Source organism: Lutjanus erythropterus, chromosome 18, assembly GCF_056507025.1.
Source record: "Lutjanus erythropterus isolate fLutEry1 chromosome 18, fLutEry1.hap2, whole genome shotgun sequence".
NCBI lineage: Eukaryota > Metazoa > Chordata > Actinopteri > Lutjaniformes > Lutjanidae > Lutjanus > Lutjanus erythropterus.
Genome location: NC_139334.1, coordinates 28,630,837 through 28,651,378, shown reverse-complemented (window position 1 = coordinate 28,651,378; position 20,542 = coordinate 28,630,837). Strand labels below are relative to the sequence as shown.

At 36.9% G+C, this 20,542-nt stretch overlaps 1 protein-coding gene across 2 annotated transcripts; it reads right to left on the bottom strand.

The window, feature by feature from the left end:
- Window positions 1-1,641: 1,641 nt before the first annotated feature.
- zfyve21 (zinc finger, FYVE domain containing 21) lies at window positions 1,642-15,541 on the bottom strand. 2 transcript variants are annotated; one of them, XM_084742412.1, is made up of 8 exons: window positions 15,341-15,541; window positions 12,693-12,743; window positions 11,064-11,232; window positions 8,687-8,762; window positions 6,754-6,845; window positions 6,460-6,516; window positions 3,680-3,810; window positions 1,642-2,661 (listed from the first exon to the last, which is right to left on the bottom strand). In XM_084742412.1, exons 1-8 carry the CDS (start codon window positions 15,464-15,466, stop codon window positions 2,626-2,628), a joined length of 738 nt encoding a protein of 245 aa, XP_084598538.1. In that variant the 5' UTR covers window positions 15,467-15,541; the 3' UTR covers window positions 1,642-2,625. The 2 variants fall into 2 exon arrangements, with proteins under 2 accessions (XP_084598538.1, XP_084598539.1); XM_084742413.1 differs by lacking the exon at window positions 6,460-6,516 and having other exon boundaries at window positions 15,341-15,539.
- Between the last annotated feature and the right edge of the window lie 5,001 nt (window positions 15,542-20,542).

Here is a 20,542-nt window from a genome sequence, read left to right as displayed (position 1 = left end):
AACAAATCTGTTTAAAGATACACGTCTTAGTTTTGTTAGAAAAAGTGCCACAAATTCCCTAAAGATTTTCTTCCAACTTGAAACAGTTTTTTTTGTGTCATGACTTAAAGAGGGAGCTTGCAGGTAAATTAGGGATTTGCATCAGGGAAAAATTAGGGTGAGGAAATGTTTTTTTTCTTTTATTTTTAAGAAGCTAAAATCTGGCATTTAGCCCCAGTTTGTGCCGCTCATGTGTTATAATCACAGAGTTCATGGTTTGTACTGGTGAAAAATATAAACAGATAAAGATCAATTAAATTATAATTATATATAATTATAATAATAATTAAAAGTATCATAGTCAGTATCAAAAATGGGGAAAATGGTTTAATGAAAATCTTAATAATCAAATCTCTGCTGTGTATTTATTTTTCAGAAGAACGGCTGCAGAGCTCCGTGAGTCAAATGTAATGAAAACACACTAGAGACACAATCTGAGGTCAACTTTCAGAAATCTTTTTAACAAATATTTGGCTGCAGCACAGGCAGATTTTTAATTTACTCACTAAACACTTTCACCACCTCAATCAAAACTAACTTCTTGTCTAAAATAGGTCCTCAGAAGCACGTCGAACGAACTACCTGCCAAACTGACAACTGAACCAGAGCGGAACAACATTTGGTTGATTTCACATCCTCACTGATGATAATAAAAAATTAAAAGGACAATCAGACTCCGTTTAGGCCTCAGAGGAAGGATAAAAGGAAGTACTGTTTACAAATGTTACAAAAACTATAGTCAAACTTTGAAAAGCTTTGAAAATTATGTAAGTACGTCCACACCTTGTGTTAAAGTAGGAATAGTTAACAAAATAGCTTATACAAAACTTCAATACATGAAACTACATTTAAAGCCTTTATTTATGTCTGTGTGTGTTAATGTTTCACTAGAATCAGTGAATAGTCTGTAGTCTCCTTAGACGCTGAGGCCTAAAGATTTAACTCTGTAAATATCTGTAGCAGTTTTTATTAACGCGATTTACAGAGAAGAGACAGAAAAAACTTCACCGAACTTTCATCTCGTTCACTCCGAGAGTCGTGACCGCAGGTCTTCTGAAGGAAAAAAAATCTGACAATTTTTTGTTTGAGCCGTGAAGAAATCTGTGATGTTCTTTGCATTTCAGGAATTATTCTGTATCATTCTTCAACCTGCCTCTTCCTACGTTTCCCAGAATGACTTTCACACCACTGGCCGCTGAATAAAAATAAAAATGCCCTCCGTGCCTCGTCTCCGGTTTGCTCCTGCGCAATGAAAGAATTCTGCGTCCTGTAAGTAACAACAGCTGTCTGATTTCCATTTGGTTCACTATGATGCAAATTATGTTTCTGGGCTCTTTTACCTGCTGAGATCAGAACCAGATGTCGATGAAACACACCGTCTGTTTCACCACTGAACTACAAACTGTAAAATCCCCAGACTCCCTTTAAAAGATCCACAGTTTTGAGAGTTGTTGTGAGAGGAGAAACTTCTTAACTTCTTAATCCTTCATGCCTTCTTGTAAATTTGGCGTTAAATGCAAAACATTTTGTTGATTCTGAAACAATGAGTCAGACACAGTGGACATGAGGCCAAAGACATCTTCTGCCATCAAACACTTGAGCCAAAGTGGGTTCTGAAATGCAAAGTGCATCACATAAAGCTGCTTTTCTATTTGTGTTAAAGGGTTTTTGTAGCGGATTTGTCCTTTAACCTGCGTGAGATAATGCTCTGTCTGGAAGATCTGGGTTCAAACTGCTTCAACCATCGAGAATCCGTCCTGCTGAAGGTCCCAAAAGCGAGACATTCAATCATACTTGGTGCTGTTGAGCTGAACTCTGTCGAAGGAGAGTCAGCAAAATAAAAACTAAAAAATATCCCTGCAGGGATCCGTGAAGTGTCTCATCACTTCATCCAGGAAATAAAATCCTCGTTGACACACAAAAAAAGGAAATTTAAGAGCAGCGTATAAAATTATTGTGTTACCGTGACACGACTCTGAAGTTTTACTGCATCTCTGAAGTTATGAAAAACGGTTTATGAAAGGTGCGATGTCACATTTCATGGATGTTATAATGTCAAAGTTCAGCTCCTGTGTGAAAATACAAAATGTAAGTGTCACCGGAGCTCATAAAAACAATGTCCATCAAAACGATTCCCAAAGGTAAGAAAGTAAAAGCAGAAGCTTCCCAGAATCAACAGATACTAACGTGTGTGGGAAAGTTTCGTCTCCTGCTGTCTCACTGCAGAAACATTAATGCTGCATGCCCTGATTCATGTATTAAATCAAAGAGGATTAAAGAGACATAAAATGTATAAAAGTAAGAAGAACAATCAGCCTATTTGTGGTAAACATGATGTACAAAGTACTGGTTATAGAGGTAATAAAGTGTTTCTTTTATATAAACATTTCTTGCAGAAATTACCATGATAAGAACTGGTATCAAGAACCGATGACGGATCAGACGGATAAGCAGAATCAGAACTGGCGTTAATAAAATCCAAACGATACCAAACCCCGGTGAGACCAGGTACAAAACACTTGGGTGTGTGTGTGTGTGTGTGTGTGTGTGCTGCCTGGAGGTTCGCTTTTACAGACCGCCTGCACGTCACTGGTCCCGAGCTTCATACAGCAGCTTGGCCGCCTGAAGGGAAGACAGACGAAAAAAAAAAATACATACGAGATTATTTAAAATCAACAGCTACAGTCAGCCAGATGTTAAACACATCTGTACAGTGTGTCTGCTGACCGTGGAGCAGCTAGACTCACACACATCAGAAAACTGAACTGTTGAAAATGAAAAATGGAATAAAATGCCTCCAAACAATCTCTCCACTTTAAGATCAAGGGAGGAAAAATGTAAACTTTGGCCTGATGGTGGCGCCAGAGGAGAGGCCATGTTCTTACCTCTACATCAGTCTCAGCTGTTTTTGCCTAAGATTTTAACATTTTCAAAATTATTTTAGTGCTACAGTGACTTCTAACAGCACTTTTCTTAATAAAGTTACAGTCAAGCCAAATAAAATAGAAATAAAAGCCAAGGAAAGTAGTGAGTAAAAACAATAAAACAAATAAAAACATGAATGTCTCCAAAAGCTTTGACAGAAAGAAAAGTTTTAAGAAGAGATTTAAAAGAAGTGAAACACTAAGTGTGTCTGAGTTCAGTGGGCAGAAAGCTTCTATTTAGGTGCAAAGCTGTTTAAAAGTGAACAATACATTTTTAAAAACACTTCAAAAACTAACAGTGAGTCAGTGTGGGGAGGCAAACAGGAGAGATGTGATCATGTGTCTTTGTCTGTGATAAGTTGGCAGACAGTCGTGTCAAAAACAAAGAAAACATAACAGAGAGAAGCAGAATGTTTAGTATTTTAGCCCAAAAAAAGTTCATCAATTAACTGATCATTAAACTTGCGGCTGATTAAGTCTCTGCTGATCAATTAAAGTATGAATATACTAATAATTTCAACTCCAGGCTTCTGAATGTTCTCTGTAGGCAGAGAAACTACATGCATGATATCACAACAGGAGAAATCAAAAATAACAAATGAAGTGGTTCCTTTGTAAAACGAGTTTATGTTTACACAGGGCTTTAAGACTTTAATAAATGATGATGCGTACATGTACGATCAGCGCAGCGACTGTGCGTGTCCCGTTTGTCGTACCTTGTGCATCGCAGCCAGCCATAACGAGGCCACCTTCTTGTCGTCGGCCGCCTCCATGCGGAGCTGCTGGGGATCCTGGGAGCCCATCGGCTTGTAGTGGAGCAGCATGCCGCTGGCCCGCGACGTCCCGCCTGCAAACACCACAAACCTTCAGTAAGACACGGGCTTAAATAAAAAAACAAAAAACTGATGGACTAAACTGTATAATTTTATGTTGTTTATTTTGTGCGTCAGGCAGCCAGAAAGTTTTCAGCTCAGATTGGCTTGAAAAAAGTTATCTTGACATTTCAGAGTTTCTTTTTCTCACGAGGCATCATGAACACTTTGGGGGAAAAAATTAGATTTACTGTTTATTATTATTTATTATCCAGTACTAAAATTCAATTCAATCAACAGAGAAAGTCTCTTTTGATTCATTAAAAAATACTGCTGGATATTTAAGGTGAGAATCAATGAAATACAGAAGAAAAGGGAAACATCTAGTATGAAAGACAGCAAACTGAAACTAAAAATGTCAAGATATCCCTTTACAAGAAACATTTCCCATCTGACATCCCATCCCACAGTTAAAAATGATAAACACATGCACAAACATACAGATACAACAACCAAGAGATGTCGGAGGAATAAAAGATCAGATGAAAATGAAATGAAAGAATGACAGAGCAGAAGAGAAACACAGTCAATGAATCAAGACTCAAAATGTTTAAAATACGATAACGGTCATCATGTTATTGAGAAGTTTGTGGTGAAATGTTTTCATTTGTTTGAGACACACACGCTGCATCCACGGTTTGAAATGAAGACTGAATCTTCTTTCTAGGCTTGCACCGATTAATCGGCAATGCTCGGAATCGGGCCGGTTTTCACGTGACTGGCCTTGACCGGTGACCGGCCGGTCAGCGTCACAAATCCGGTTCTGTGCCCGTCATTGTCACACACATGTTCTGCACGATGGTCACGTCATGCGCGCAGCAGACAAACTGACCGTGACGTCAACACAGCGCTGATAACAGCTACACACTCAGACACACACTTGAAGATGGTGTCAGAGACAGATTCCAAGAACAAGATAAAGAGAAGACAGACAGTCTACAACGAGACAGAGCAGCTGACAATGTCGCAAAACAGCCGTAAACTCTCTCGCACTTCAGGCTAATGCTAGCAAGCTAGCAGCAGACTGCTGTTCACAGAGGGACAGTTAAAATCTCACCTCCTGTTCTGGCTGAAGAATAAACAACCTGTGTTGATGTGTCTCCTCAAACATTTTCTCATCCAGACTCCTTTAACTTCTGTGTTTGTTTTTCTCACGGCAAAGTTTTACTTCAAACTGTTGCACCGCGTTAGTCTCCGGTTTGTTTACATCCGCTTCCACAAAAGATCACGTGAAATCGCGTCCCACGAAATCACGTTCACCCAATTCATAATCTTAATATAAAATTATAATAAGGCCTGGTTGTAATCTGGATGATTTTGGAGAAAGTATTAAATGAATATTTAATAGTCAGTGTCTTATTATGAACATATTTACAAGAAAAGTTGCAAAAATGTTTGTGAATGCTGTCAATTACAGTTCTTAGAAAGACGGAAAATCGGAACCGGCCAAAATCGGAATCGGTAGGTCAGACCCCCCCCCAAAAATCGGAATCGGAATCGGCTAAGAAAGTTGAAATCGGTGCAAGTCTACTTCTTTCAGAGGCCGGTGTTCAGTTCATGTGTTTCCACGATGCAGATCAGTGCGTGTGAGAAAACAGGATCATCACATGACCATTATAATGATGAGACTATTCATCAATAATCAATTTACTGATCAGCAGAAAGTTCATCAACAACTATTTTCATATCTGATAAATCATTAACAATATTTGTCAAACATTCTCTGCTTCCAGTTTCTCAAATGTGAGAACTTTTCTTTGTTTTTGTTCGCTGAATATTTAAATATTAATCAAAGTGAGCTGTGAAAACTTGATTTGTGATTATTTTGGTGCCTGAAAATTAAAGAGGTTTAATTGAAACTTTTTTTAACCATCATTCACTTTCACTGGAATTAATTTACTCTATAGTTTTTTTAAAATACATTGTTTCTGGGGTTTCTAAAATTCAAAGATTTAAATGAATGAAAAGAAGAAAAGTAAATTATCGCAACAAAAGATCAGTAGTTGGTAAAACTTCTTCAAAGCTGAATTTTTTCACAGACCTACAACAATTATAGAGGAAAATTAAAATGTTAAAACAAAAAAGTTGTTCATTTTCAGTTGTTTTTCAGTTTCAGCTAAAGATTTATCACCTCGTGTTCTGGGAAGTTGTGTCAATATTTTATTGTTGCAGTTAAACACAAAGACACCTGACAAATTCATCAATAATAAAATGAATCACTATTTTCAGCTGTGCTCGATCCATTTACTCAGACTGAAGTTCATTATAATTCATTCTTAGAATTTAATCTATTTTCTCTTTTTTTTTAACTGATATTGTGTTTTTAAAAAGTTGTTCTTGAGCTTTTTTTTGCTTTATGAGCTGCCAACATGTTTGAAAGGTGCTATAACAGATTATATTCACTATCAATTAATCTGTTGATTATCATCTTTTATCTACAGATACATAACGCATATTTTGAGTTTTCTGGGACTCAGTGAGGTTTTAACGTTGAGCAGAAACATCATTCTCATGCAGCTTCATGCAGACAGACGAAAACCCAAAAGAAACCAGATCTGGAAAAAGATGGAGGGATGGAGTGATGACAGCGAGCGATGACAACACCGGAGAGAACCAACGCTAACCTTCAGAGATATAGTGACTGTCCAGCAGACTGGTGTAAGTGTGAATGTCTGAATTCTCTGAGCCCGGAAGAAGAAGAAGAAGAAAAAGAAGAAGAAGAAGAGCCGGGCCGCCAGAGTCAGAGGAGAAAGACTTTGTTAGTGATCGATCAGAAAAAAAAAAACAAGTGTGCTTATCAAGACATTTCTCAGTTGGTTAGTTGAGCCATCTCAAGAAAAATAACATGGTGGAGGCAAGAATTTCCAGTTACTGAGGTGGAGCTGCTCTTTTCGATTTTGTGGGGGTCTGAGTCTCACCTCCTGGACTCGTCCCGTCTGTCAAGATCTGCATGCTGGAGATCCGAGACAGTTCCACCTCGAAGTGACTTTCGCCGTCGAGGAACAGATACCTGATGTTTGGATAAAAAAAAAAAAAAAAAGACATTTATTTAAAGACAAAACAAACCAAACAAGTTTGACTAATAACACAGTGGTGAAATCAAAACTCCATTATTTTATATTTTAACTGGATTTATCTGCTAATATTGGCCCCACACTAGAGGAACATTAAGGAGATTTTGGATCTGATCTGCCAATCTGAATAACTGCAGAGCGGATCCTGCAGTGTGACAGGTTCACAGACGTGATCTTAATGTTCCAGACAGTCGAGCTGATTTACAAAAATTTTGATTTTTACAACCTGAAATCCTGTAGCATGAAAGAAACTGGCTGCAAACAGAACAAATAGGACTTTTGTCTCCTGAGACGGGTTGGACAGGAGAAAACAACAAGTTTGTGGACTTGTGCTCGTTTAATATTTCATGCAAGACGTAGTGCAACCAGCTAACAACAACTTTCCACCTCTACGTTTGTTTTTTCTGAAGTCATATTTGATCAGGCGAGTTTCTTTGAGATCCCATGTCTCTGGAATCACCACTCTGAAATTATTTAGTGTAGAAAGTGTGTGTTTTTCTATTTTTCTTACTGTGTTTATGCAGGTATTTCATTAAGAACAGATTTATATTTACAATGACAGCCTGGCAAAAGGCAAGAGCCTCTTGAGGAGAAGAGGGAAGACAGCAACACACACAACAGGCATTTCATAAAAGACAAACAGTTTAAAACATAGGTAGCCAATTCAGCAACAAAAGCAAGAGTAACACACACATGCAGCAAGACAGAGAAGGCAAGATAAGAACAGTAAAAACAAACAGGCAAAGCAAGAGAACAAGAAAAGTACATGGGACAACAGAAAGTAGCCAACAGAGAAAAACTTTAGAAATGTTACTGAGTTTGTAAATCAGTTAAGATGATAAAATCCTCTAGTGTGCACCAGCGTCAGGCAGCTCATCCACACCGATGTTCTCTAACACTAAGACTTCTTATTGGTCTTTATAGGACTTAAAATCATATTTGTTGACAACAGATACCTGCAGAAAATATTAACTGTGACAGTAGAAAAAGCGGTTACTTGTAAATGTTCACAAACCAGCCCACCTACAGAAGATCACTGGACTGAAACCATCAGAGATTCATGAGATTCAAAAGATGGACATGTTCCATAATATTTGTTGGCTGAAAAATGAATTAATGAAATTCAAGTGTAAAAAAAATGAAAGCCTATTTGATATATTTGCTCACATGAGACCTAAATATAGAAATCTGTTATTGTGCCCAGAAAGACTCAAATACAATGTTACTCAACATTTACCAATAATTAGGAAATGTAGGAGCCGTGTTTTTGATTTCTGTTCAATGTGTAATCATTCCTCCAAACACTAGAGGGGTGTCTTGGACAGGCTGAATGTCAGAGTAGATTGAAGGAAATGTCACCAAAAAACAGAGGCTGGCAGTCGAGAGGAAGCAAACAGTTTTTTGACTGTGCTCAGTCAACATCATGGCTGTACTTTGTTTATTTTTAAGTTGTTTAAAGTGTCGGATTTTTGAATGTAGACGAGTAAACGCAGTGTGATGACGATAATGAAGTGATGAGCCTGGACAGGCAGTCAGGAGCTGCTAAAGTATAGAACCGAGTCACTACAGGTAAAAAAACATATGCAAAATTATTAATTTAATGCTCTAAATGTTGACTTCTTAAGAGGACAAATTCACCCAATAATAATAAACAAATAAAAACTAATTCTTCCAGTGATGTTCTGCTTTGCAGATAGTTGATTTTATCTGCTGACCCTTAAACACACAAAGTCTGGAACTGAAAAATAAATAAATAAATAAATAAATAAAATCTCACCTGTGGTTGTTGGAGAGGCGACACGTCATAGTTTCAGACTTCTCCGACGTTCCCAAAGTGACGACGAAGGTGCCACCTGGAAACACAAGAACACAAATCCACATGAGATGAACAGAGAAGACGGGAACCTTCAACTCTGCGAACATCGGTGATTAAACCTGTTTAAAATAATAAACTAATAAAATAATCCTGAAGAAAAATACTCAGAAAAGAGACATACACATACATATGTGCTATATCACTCTTCAATATCATGTGCAATATTATACATTTACTACTTTTTAAATATAATTGCCAAAGCTAATTTTCTATATGTTCATTTTAGTTTTCTTATTATTACTAAATTTAACTTTAATTTTATTTCATGTCAAAAAATTCTGTTTTTTCCAGGCTGACTTTGTGATTAAGTTTTAAAACTTTAGTTGATGTTTAATAATATTTATTAATGCATAAATACCAGTTTTTAATGGTTAATTAGGCTTCTGACTTATCAAATAAAACTTTGGTCTGATTTTAAAAATTGAAAAGAGCGTTTCTCAGGTTAATGGGGCTCAAACTGATTACTTCAAACTGTTCTTTTTTTTTTAAACCACTGATCTGGCTTTAGTTTAGGATTAATCAAGAGTTTATCAAACTGTTCAGACAGGCAGATATTGATATGGAAATGTCACAGAGAGATTTCTCTCTTTGTGTCTTTTGTGTGTCTTGTTTTCTGCTGAGTGATTGATAACGCCATCATCAATAAAGCATGAGGCCCCAGCATGCTGCAGGCTTTACATTAGGGGCATTCAGCCGCTCGTCCCCCTGCAGCTACAGGCTGCTGATGGATTTTTCATTAAGAGCCTGAATGCTGCTGCCGCTGCTGCGTATTTATAGCTTCATGCTGACCCCCACTCAACGGCAACACAATGGATCAGGGCAGGACGAGAGCGCTCTGATGGATTATTCCAAAGATGATTTTTATAGTATTTCTGCTTCCTGTACGGAGTCACAGGAACAACGTCAAACACCGAAATGACAAACAGCACGTAGGCTGTAAGATCGAGCCTCTGAAGTGCTGAGCAGCATCTGAAAAAAGCAGAACCCAAACTCTAAAATCTGATTACTGACATGAAACAGCGACGTATTTCAAAACACTTACGGTCTGTTATCAGACGTTGTGTTGGGACTTTTCATTCAAAGAAGTGCTGTACAATAATATCACAATATTATTGAAATCGCAACATCATCAAGTTCAATATCCAAATCACAGAAGCTGCACCTGAAATGTTGTTCTTGACAGGGTGGAAACAGCACTGATGACAAATGTAAAGGAAAGGCTTTTGGAAGAAAGGAATTCAAGCTAAAAAAAATGGGGAAATGATGACTACATTCTGTAGACATGCATATGATATTAAAACCCTTTGCTCAAGACACGCCTTAATACAGTTCAAACAGCCACGCCTCTGTAAAGCTAAACTATTATTTCCAAACCTAAGCTGTACGTGTGACATGTGCAAACAGACCCCAGCAATCACCTACTGTTTCTGACACCATTTCTAAGACTTATGATATTATATATTCACCTATTATTATTACTTTTTAAAAATATTTTGGGGGGGATTTTATGCCTTTAAGTTAGGACAGAAAAAAGGAAGAGGTAGTGGGGTGGTGACACGAAGCAAAGGGCTGAAGGCGGGAGTCGAACCCACGGCTGCTGTAGAGGACCAACAGCCCCAGCACATGGAGCGCACACTCCACAGACTGAGCCACCAGGGTGTCCCGCCTTCCCATATTGTTGGTATTTTTGGTGAAGTCTCAGTTGCAGTTTTCTCCCTGCTCGCTCACACAAGGTCACTGCCTTCTCCTCTCTGTTAGCTCCACTTTAATTTTACCTGAATGAGAGGATGTGACCCCCTCCATCGCTCAAACAATGGATCAAAGATGTGATGCAGGACGTCAAGCTGGAAAAAGTTAGATGCACCCTCAGGGGCTCCATTACGAGATTTCACAAAACCTGATGCCATCCTGTTGTTAAACTAAATCTGTGTGCTGCAAACGGAGATCTAAACCCCGAGGACATAATGTGACACGCACTGTATATTTGTCTTGACTGTTTGTTTATGATACCGACCAAAGTTTACCCATAACACCGCTGTGTTTTTAGAGCAAAGTGTCATATGTGTTTTATATGTTTAATCTGTGTGTAATCTTTTTAACAGAGCTGGCCAGGATGCAAAATGAATTTCAGTGTCAACAACAATGAAGCTGTATTGTACAGTGCAGTATCGTGTTGAGATGATAGCTTATGTTAATGTCCTGTCTGATAAATGGAAATAATCTCTACAAATTAAGTGTTTATATGCTAAAAACTTAACAGAAGAAATGAAGGTCTCACCTCCCAGGAGCACTTTGAGCTGCTTGTCGTAGAACTCCATCTCTTTCTGGGAGACCAGGCTGCACTCGGCGCACTGCCGCACCGGATCGACGAAACACATGCGGGGCAGCACCACCTTCTTACTGCAGCATTTATCACAGAAACACCGACCGCACCGCCGACAGTGATGCTGCAGGAAACATGAGGTACAGTCAGATTTACAGGCAGTCAACTCAGAAAGAAGCTCATATTGTGTACATCTTATCAAACTTAACACAAAAACATAAAGAAGTGTGTGAAATCATATGCAGTTAAGCGTCGCAGCTTGTGAAGACCAAGTACAGTCTCATCTGCTGTTTCCAGAAGGCTACTGGAAGAGTTAAGAGGGTAACTTCATCATAACAACCATCCCCGTGTTTCTGACTACAGTTCTGGAGCTGAGCAGGAAAGGCTAACAGTATGGGAAAACAGAAAAATAGGAGGTCAAACATGTGAAAACAGGCATATTTTGATTTGAGTCACCAGAAAAAAGGTTTGGGAAACATGGTCATGAGGTACTGATCATATAAATTTGTCATATATTCACATTTATCAGTGGTTGCCAGACTCAAGGATTCAGAGCCACTGCAGAAATACAGAGTGACACAAAGTTAAATAAATGTGTGTTATGTAAGAGAAATAAACAAACTTTTTTAACAGCTGCTTCACAAATTACTGTTAATGACTGATAATAATTGTGGGATGGAGGCGTGAACTTTGTTCGGCCAGAAAAAAGTTTGGGAGCCACTGACACATGTAACCAAAGAGTTACAGTTAATAATAATCTTACAGTGTGTCCATGGTTTGTGACTGATGTAGTGACAGGAAGTCTGTCAGCAGAAACCGTTGTGTGAGCCGCCAACCGCTTTGGCCAGAAAGTGACTTATTTAACCAGAAATCTGTAAAGCTGGTGAAGAAAACCTGAATCTGACAGACGTGCAGATTCACTGAGGTCATCTGGTGTCACTGCATTTTTTTTTTTTTTTTTTTTTTTTAAAGGGACAGAAAATGAATCATTGTTCAGCTGTTAGTCCAAAATAACAACACACCTCATGCCTACACTTAGTGGACTTGGAAAACTGCACTGCATGCAGAAAAAACAACACTCAACCTGTTTTGTCAACACAACTGAGAAGTGAGCAGAGCAGAGGACATGAATTGTGCAATTCAACATTCAGAAAGAGAAAGAGAGCGACTCATTTCTGAGTCATTTAAACTTCTTATTTCTGTTCAAAAATACTGACTGCTGACACGTACGCCGCTGTGACCAGAGGACGAAGATTTCCTGACCTGATTTTACTGTACGCACAAAGTATTTTTCCAGCAAATATGCAAAGAAATTGGGACATGAGCAGAGCCACAGTTCTACAGTGTTATTATGTCAGAAGAGACAGAGCCCTCAGTGTGTCTCCACGCCAAAATAAACCAACAGAAGCCAAATGTGGAAAAAAATCATCACGTTTCCACACACAGACAAAATGAAAGCCTGAGATTCTTCAGTTTCTTTGTGCATGCGTGTGCCCAGTGTTTTTGTTGTTGTTGTTGTTGTTTTTTCAGAGTCAGATAATGCTGTGATTTGTTGTTGCGGTCGTGTTGCACAACAAAACAGACCTTTCTTCTGATGAAGTCGAACTTGGTGTCACACTGCATACATCTCGGGCACTGGGAAGAGAGGGAAGAGGAAAAACAGGAAATTACACAACATGCTGAGCTGGGCGGATTCAAACCCAACAGCAGCTCAAAAAATCACTAGAGAGATATTTTAAACACATGTTCTTTTAGTTTTATCTGCCAACAGCCAAAAACTCAGTGTTGATTATTTTCTTCATTAATCGATTGGTTGTTGGGTCCATAAAATGTAAGAAAATGCTGAAGAATGGCTGAAAACAAAAGCACACTGTTCTAAAAACACAGTCTGGAGTTGGAGTTCAGTGACCGCCTGCCCTCCTCCTGCCAGACTCCATTAACAACTTAACATTTACAAACATCCACTCCTCCTAAAAGATTATTAATGATTTCTTATGACTCATAAACAGACACTTACTCATTTGGCAAAACATTCAGCATTAATCTGAACTCTAATTAATATGAAACTGGCAAAAAAAAGACAAGTTATGGACCAGAAAAAAAATTTCAAAGGAGGACGAGACAACTGTAGTGTTGTTTTCAGAGAAGGGACCATTTCAACTTAACTTGTTTCCTCAATCTCTGATGACATATCATGGTCTTTTTTTATGATTTATTACAAGATATACAGATTTCTCCTTTAAGGGTCAGGCGGGTTTAGTGACAGAAAGCACACAAGTCTGTTTATATTGTATATACTGTTCCCATTAATACATTATCCTGTTTGTACTGTTCCTATTAATATATTTTATCTTTATATTTTTGCTCTCCACTTCGCTGTAACACTGACAATGTCCCCATTGTGGGACTAAAAGAGGTATTTTATCTTATCTTATACATATAAATATTAACAAACACATATCAACATCAAAAATATAAGATTATATCTAGTCTCATATCACACTCTCAGTACAATATATCAATATATTGCCTCATCTTATCTTATATTATAACTAAGATAAGTTTGAACTTAGACACAGCAGCGCAAGAGGCTGCAGAAATAAACAGGTGTAAAACAGAGAGTTTCAGTCGTTTTAATAATGTCAGACTGTTTTATTTATAGATATACAACATTTAAGCAGAGCTTTAACTTCCACTGGAGTGTTTTTCCATTTTGGCTCTGCTAATTTTACTTGTGTAAACGTGAACACCTCTTCCTCCACTGTTTATAACCCATCATAATGGAGCCTATTGCCCTTGGACACTATTTACAGATGAGCAGATGATAAATGATTAATCCTGCAGGCTGAACTGTCAGTCTGGTCAAAGTGTCTCTGTTAGCAGCCTCAGTTTAAACACTTCAGCAGACAGTCGGTGTTTGTCTTTCTGTGTCTCCTGTAGTTTTACTGCTCTGACACAAACAGTCCGAGAGCTATAAAACTGAGGAGCTACTGTTAGCATAGCAGCTCCTCCAGCTAGCTTAATAAGACAAGCTAAGTGTGGACGTAGCTGTGAGCTAACACACAAAACAAACGGGTGTGTTGTCACTTTAACTTCCTGTACAGGAGTTAAACATCATAACTGCGTCTGACAGCTGGTTACACCTGTTAACTAGCTGGTTAGCTAACAGTCTCCTATAGCTGCCAGGCTGGCCGTGCCTGCCTGCAACGCCCAGTCCGGGGGCCAACTGCCATGATGTCCAGCTCCGCGACAAGCTAGCAACAGCTAGCAAGGAACATACCGGAAGTTAAGGGACTGTACCTCCAAAATAAAAGCACTTTATCTTGTCCACCATCATGAGAAGCTCAGTCACACACAGTCAATGTAACGTAGTACATTTACTCATGTAAAGTACAATACTTTGCTTGTGCATTTCCATTTTTACATACTTTATACTTTTAATCTAATACATTTCAAAGGGAAATACTGTACTTTTACCTCACTATAGACTTTAGACATACAGGGTATAAATAGAAAATATAATCAGCTATTAAATTGCGATGAATGGTTATAAATTAAGCTAACCTGCTGTATATCTAGTAATTAAAATTTGTCTGCTCTTTTACCAGCTGCATCGTTAAAGTGAACACATGAATGCATGAATAATTAGACTAATATCTAATAATTCAATATGTAAAATTCTGAACTGGAGCATTCTGCAAAATAATTATTTTCACTTTTGGTATTTTAAGTATATTTGGATGCTTATACTTTGTACTTTTAAAATTTTAGAATTCTTTAGAACAGCCCCTTCCATGTGGCTGTCGAGCCATTGTTGATAGTGTCTGGACTTCAATTAAAAAAAACTTTGTAATTCTTCCACCAATTAATATTTTTTTAACTCCTGGATTACAAAAAGTTTAAATATAAATTTAAGTGGGAAGGTAGCTAAGACAGAGGTTTCACGGCAATGTTTAACGTTTTTAAAGCAACACTACACTTTAAAACCTGTTAGAATTGGTGCAGAGAAACTTAGAAGACAAAAGGAAAAAATAACGTTCATTTTAGACGCCCTCTTTTTAATTATTTTGACTTTTTTTGTTGCCGAATATGTTGAAGTCGTGTCAAAAAGCGCGTTTATTTTGAAAATAACCGGAAAAGCAGTGTTTAGCATTCTTAGCTAGCTTGTCGCTGATGTCCGTGAATGTGATAGCTTCTCGCTGTCAAACTAATCTCCACCCGCCTCGTCTCACCTCTTTATCCGGGACCCACTGCGGCTCGTCCAGGGAGAAGGGGCTGTTGAAGGCGCCGTTTTCCGGCACCATGCGAAGGCCGCTGGGGCTCCGGACGAGTTTCTTTCCATCAGGCACTGAAGACATTTTCCTTTAGCAGCTGTTTCTCCTCTGTGAGCAGCAGCGACTCCTCCAACCACAAACTCCTGTCTGAACACACCCTCCGCACTGACTGACAGGCCGCTCAACCAATCAGAGCGCAGGATTTATAGCACGTGGTGCCGTGGGGACTGTTTTGATTTTTACAACCCCCATGAAAAACACACACTGCTGAACGGAGGCAGGAAGAACATTAAGATCTCTTTGTTTTCATAAATGCTGCGACACAATCAAATTCAGTAATATGTCTTTCTATAATTATTTTTCTAAATAGCCAACATGATTAATTCATGGATGAATGAAACGTCCTTGTCTGATACAATAAAAATAAAAATATTACATAAAATATTATCAACAACGACAACAACATAAAAATAATGATATAACAATAATAATAACGACAATGATAATAATAATAATAATAATAATAATAATAATAATAATAATAATAAAATTATTATTATTATTATTATTATTATTATTATTATTATTATGTTTTTGTATTATTATTTATTAATTTAACACTTTTTAAATATCAAGAATAAAAATATCAACTATTAAATATTGCTGTCATAAATACTGTGGAGTAAAAAGTACAGTATCTGCCACTGAGATGTTGTATAAGGTGAAGTATAAAGATACTAAAGTTACTTGAGTAAATGTACTTAGTTACATTCCATCACTGTACTCCAGTGAAGTACAAGTACCTCAGAACTGTGCTTAAGTAGCCTGCAGTACTTGGATAAATGTCTTTTGTTTCACATTAGATCAAAATATTAAAAATCACAGTACAAAAGTCATATATTTGACCATTTTATTCAAATACAGTTAAGCTGTACATGATAATAATAACAATAATAATAATAATAATTTGATGGACAAACGTCACCGTTGCTCACATAAAAAGGGGGAGTTGTTGTTGTAGAACATCAGTTTGCAGACAAACAGAGCAGCACTTACAGAGGACAAGTAGTATCACGACAGCCAGTCTCATCCAGGAACATCTTCTCTACACACAAGATGGACAGAGGGGGGGGACGGTTCTGCTTCATATTTAACGCAGAGGGACACGATGCTGCCTGCCAGGAAGCATCACGTCCTTAAAATAGTTTTTATTTTGAACACAAACAGAATAATTAACAATGCAGGACATGTGCAACTTGACATTCGATCTTGTATTTCATATTTGTGCCCGTAAAACTTTAGATGTAGGAGACCGGATGCACTGTGGAGCCTGGAGCATGAGGGAGGTGCAGCATCCAATGTGTTGCCACGGTAACTAGGCTGATGAATCCCCAGTGGTGGAAGAAGCAGAAGTAATATAACAGTGTAAAAATACTCTATTACAAGTAAGAGTCCTATATTACTTAAGTAAAAGTAGAAAAATTGTTTGTGAGTGATTTACTATTTTATGTTATATTATTTAGTGATTATTACTGATGCAGTAGTGTGTATAATTTAATTTAATTGGAATTATATTCAAATTATTTTTCTTTTTTTAAGATAAAACAATTTATTGGATATAATATTGGTATATTATCTGTTTTTTTTTGCCGCATTCTGCTTTATTGTGTGTTATCTACAACAAGAAAAATAAACAAACAAACAAAAAAAAGCACTGGTCCAAACTCATGAAATAGAAAAAGAGGAAATAAAAAAATAACCCAGTTAACAGAACGTTCCCATAACATTCCTAGGTTTTTCAGGGGTCATTTTAATAACGTTCCCTGTCTTTTAGGTGACCCTTCTACAACGTTCTATAAAGGTTGCACAGATGTACAGAATGTTCTGGGATCAGAACCTTTACTACATTATCTTTACAGCAGAAAAACTACATGTTTTAACGTGTAAGGAACCTTTAGGGAAACATTCAACAAACCTTTCCACAACATTCTTGGAACATAACCACAATGTAACTTTTTATGCCAGAAAAACTCTTTAACGTCCGAGGAACTTTAAGGAAGAACGTTCAACTAACTTTTCTTGAACATTGAACTAACCTTAAAACTAACCCAAAAATCTGTAGTTTTAATTTATGCCAATGCATCATATTTATGTAAAGTAACTGTAACTAAGCTGTCAGATAAATGTAGTGGAGTAAAAAGTACAATATTTCCTTCTTAAATATAGTACAGTATAACTGTTAAGTATATGGAAAGTATAAGTACCTAATTACAATATTATAGTAAGTAAATTTAGTTACATTCCACCACTGGGAATATTCAGTGGAATAATAAATATTTATCTGGATTAGATTGAATTAGCTTTTGTAAAAGAGGAACAGTTATATTTATATAACTTCCAGTGACAGAGGGAGACAGAGGTCATGTGTTTTAATTTAAAGAAAAGGACATAAACATAAGTTATAGAATCATCCAATCAGAGCTCCACAGATCAACACGGTCCACCGAAACAAACACAACTGAAAAAACAAAACTGCAACCAAAGGACGGACTTTTACCTTCACTGATTTAACAAGAAAACAAACATAAAGTCAATGAAAACTTGTTGTCGTCATCGTTGCCTGTGTTTCCAAAAATCCATAAATTTACATTCACGTCATCATTAAAAACCATTAAAAAAATAATCATGTGTAGCTGCTGAAACCTGATTATAATTCATTGTTTCAGGACGGATTCAAACTTTTTACTTCGTGTGACAATCAGCATCAACCAGGCAGCTGCAGTTTGTCTTCAGCAACACGGCAACAGTTTGAGCAACTCTGACCAGGAAACAGTGTCACCAGTTAGAATATAAAATAAAGTATATCCACAATAAATGTTAAAGACGCGGAAGAATTTGACAGATGTTTAATTTTGGTTGAAATATTTGTAAATTATTACAAAAATGTAGGAAATGTGCTGATAGTATGACATTTTAGCCCAAACATCAAATAACTATGGTAACAAAAAAAAGGACCAAAGGAAACATATTGTGAAATTTGGTCACAACTGTTATTTAATGCAGAAATTTAAAGTCCACTGAATTTATAACATTTTAAAAACTGTATCTTCGTACAGGCCTGTGTTTTTTGTACTGTTGTGACTTTGTTGCCAGCTGCTGAAGGCGTTTCCTGTCTCATGTTGCCCAAATTGTTGCCAAGTCCCTGAGACGTGGTTCAGTTATGTGCCTCGTTACTTTGTGGAGCCTCGGACAGTAAGACGATAAAGATAAAAAAAAACAAAAACACAAACAAGCACAGAGCAGGTTGACGAGCAGACTGATCAACAGTCAACAAGAAGCTTCAACACACTCGACAAAGTGTCGATAAAATCATCATTTTAAAGAAAAATAGATTCAAAAAACAAGATATAACATTTTAAAAAAATCACTACGACTTTGACTAAATTATTGCCGGCACAGAAGGAAAAATGACCATGAATATTATTCAAGTTATCAAATCTATTCGGCTTTTATATTTACATTTTATTGGTTACATTTGCTTGTTTTTTTATTATTTGGGAAACAACAACAGATTCATTTAAAAGAATAAAATATGGATTTACAGTATGATGTTTTGGAATGAAAGCCTTCATGTAAATTCTCCACTTCGGTTCAGATTTTAATTAATTTTCGTCAAATTTACAAATCAGATTCAGGAGTTTTTTCCAACAAATGAGGGTAAAGTCAAACAAAAGCTTATTGCACAGCCCTGCAAAAAAAAAAACCCTCAAAGTTCATGAAATAACTGCAAGAAAAAGAAACAACTTACAACGCAGTAAATGAATTAAATCTGATTTGACTAAATCAACATAATCAATCTTTTTTTTTCCGGTCAGTTTAATGTTTCCAGTGCAAAACCCTCATGACTGAATCATCTTCAGTCACTGACTGAAACACAACATGAAGAATTCAGACATGAATTCAGTCTCAAGATTCTTTTGGGAAACTCCTTTAAGAAACAAACTTAGGCCTCTGGAAATTGTGACATCTAATATTTTATTGAATAATTAAATGATTTAGTTGTAGCCTTGTTCCTTAAATGATTTAAATTAAAGTAAAGTAAATATTTTTACCGTTTTGGACAGTTTGCATAAATTCTTTTGATGTTGTCTGAATGAAGAGAACATTTAAAGTCCACAGCAATGTACTGCTGTGGACAGAATCAACAGCAAAATATATTTTGGCCACTTTAAAAAGCCCATCAGTTTAAGTGTACGCTACATTTAGAATATTTTCACCATGTTAACTCGCTGTCAGACAAACTTTTCTGACAGGAAACTGCAGCTGTCATGTTGTTCTCCTCAAAGCCACCAAACTCCATTGACAAAAGCATGAAGTTTACCTCAAAGAACACAGGAGTTGCTGGTTTACCGCTGCTTCGATTGGTTTGTTTATTTGTGTTATTGTGACTTTGGTGAATCCAAATCAGTGCTTTAAGACACTGAAGTTACACAAAAACACAACAACAAACTAACAGATCGAGGCAGCGGCAAACCAGCAACTCCTGCATTCTGTGAGGTAAAATTAATGTTTTTATCAAAGGAGTCTGGTTGTTTTGGACAGAGTGATATTTGGTTTATTGAATGATGGTTTCTTGTTGGAAAAGACTGTCTGAGACGAGGTAAAGTATTGAAAATGTTAATAAATACAGAATACACCTAACTTTTATAGATTTTTTTTTTAAGTGGCAAAAATACACTCCTGATCCCGTCCACAGCAGCCTGACAGCAAATACACTGACTATACAACCTTTTAAGATTTGAAAAGTTTGGCTTCTTTAATTCAATGAAAAATGGGTGTTTATATTTAGTATATTTAACTAAGGTACCATAAAAAGATGATTTTTTAAAAATTGGTACCAAAGTGCAGGTAGCTTATCAGCACTAATATCAAATATTTCCAGCTGTAAAACTGGGCTGAAAATTTTCATCTAAAACAAACAAAACTCTCAGCAAAGACGAAGAGATTTCCATCAGTGTGGTTATGAACTTTTCTCTTTTCTGTATGTTGTTGCATTTCAAGCTTGTCACCAGAATAAGATGATAAATATGCATCACTTACTGCAGGCATAGTGAACTTCATTTAATATAAGGTTAAAAAAAATAAAAATCATCTAAAAGT

Bases quoted from the DNA above. Each gene is read 5' to 3' on its own strand.
- zfyve21 (XM_084742412.1), bottom strand. From the start codon at position 15,466: ATGTCTTCAGTGCCTGATGGAAAGAAACTCGTCCGGAGCCCCAGCGGC. The intron at 8,763-11,063 runs GTGAGACCTTCA...TTGTGTTTCCAG, and splicing joins GCTCAAAGTGCTCCTGGGAG to GTGGCACCTTCGTCGTCACT. The intron at 3,811-6,459 runs GTTAGCGTTGGT...TGGTGTTTGCAG, and splicing joins CAGTCACTATATCTCTGAAG to GCGGGACGTCGCGGGCCAGC.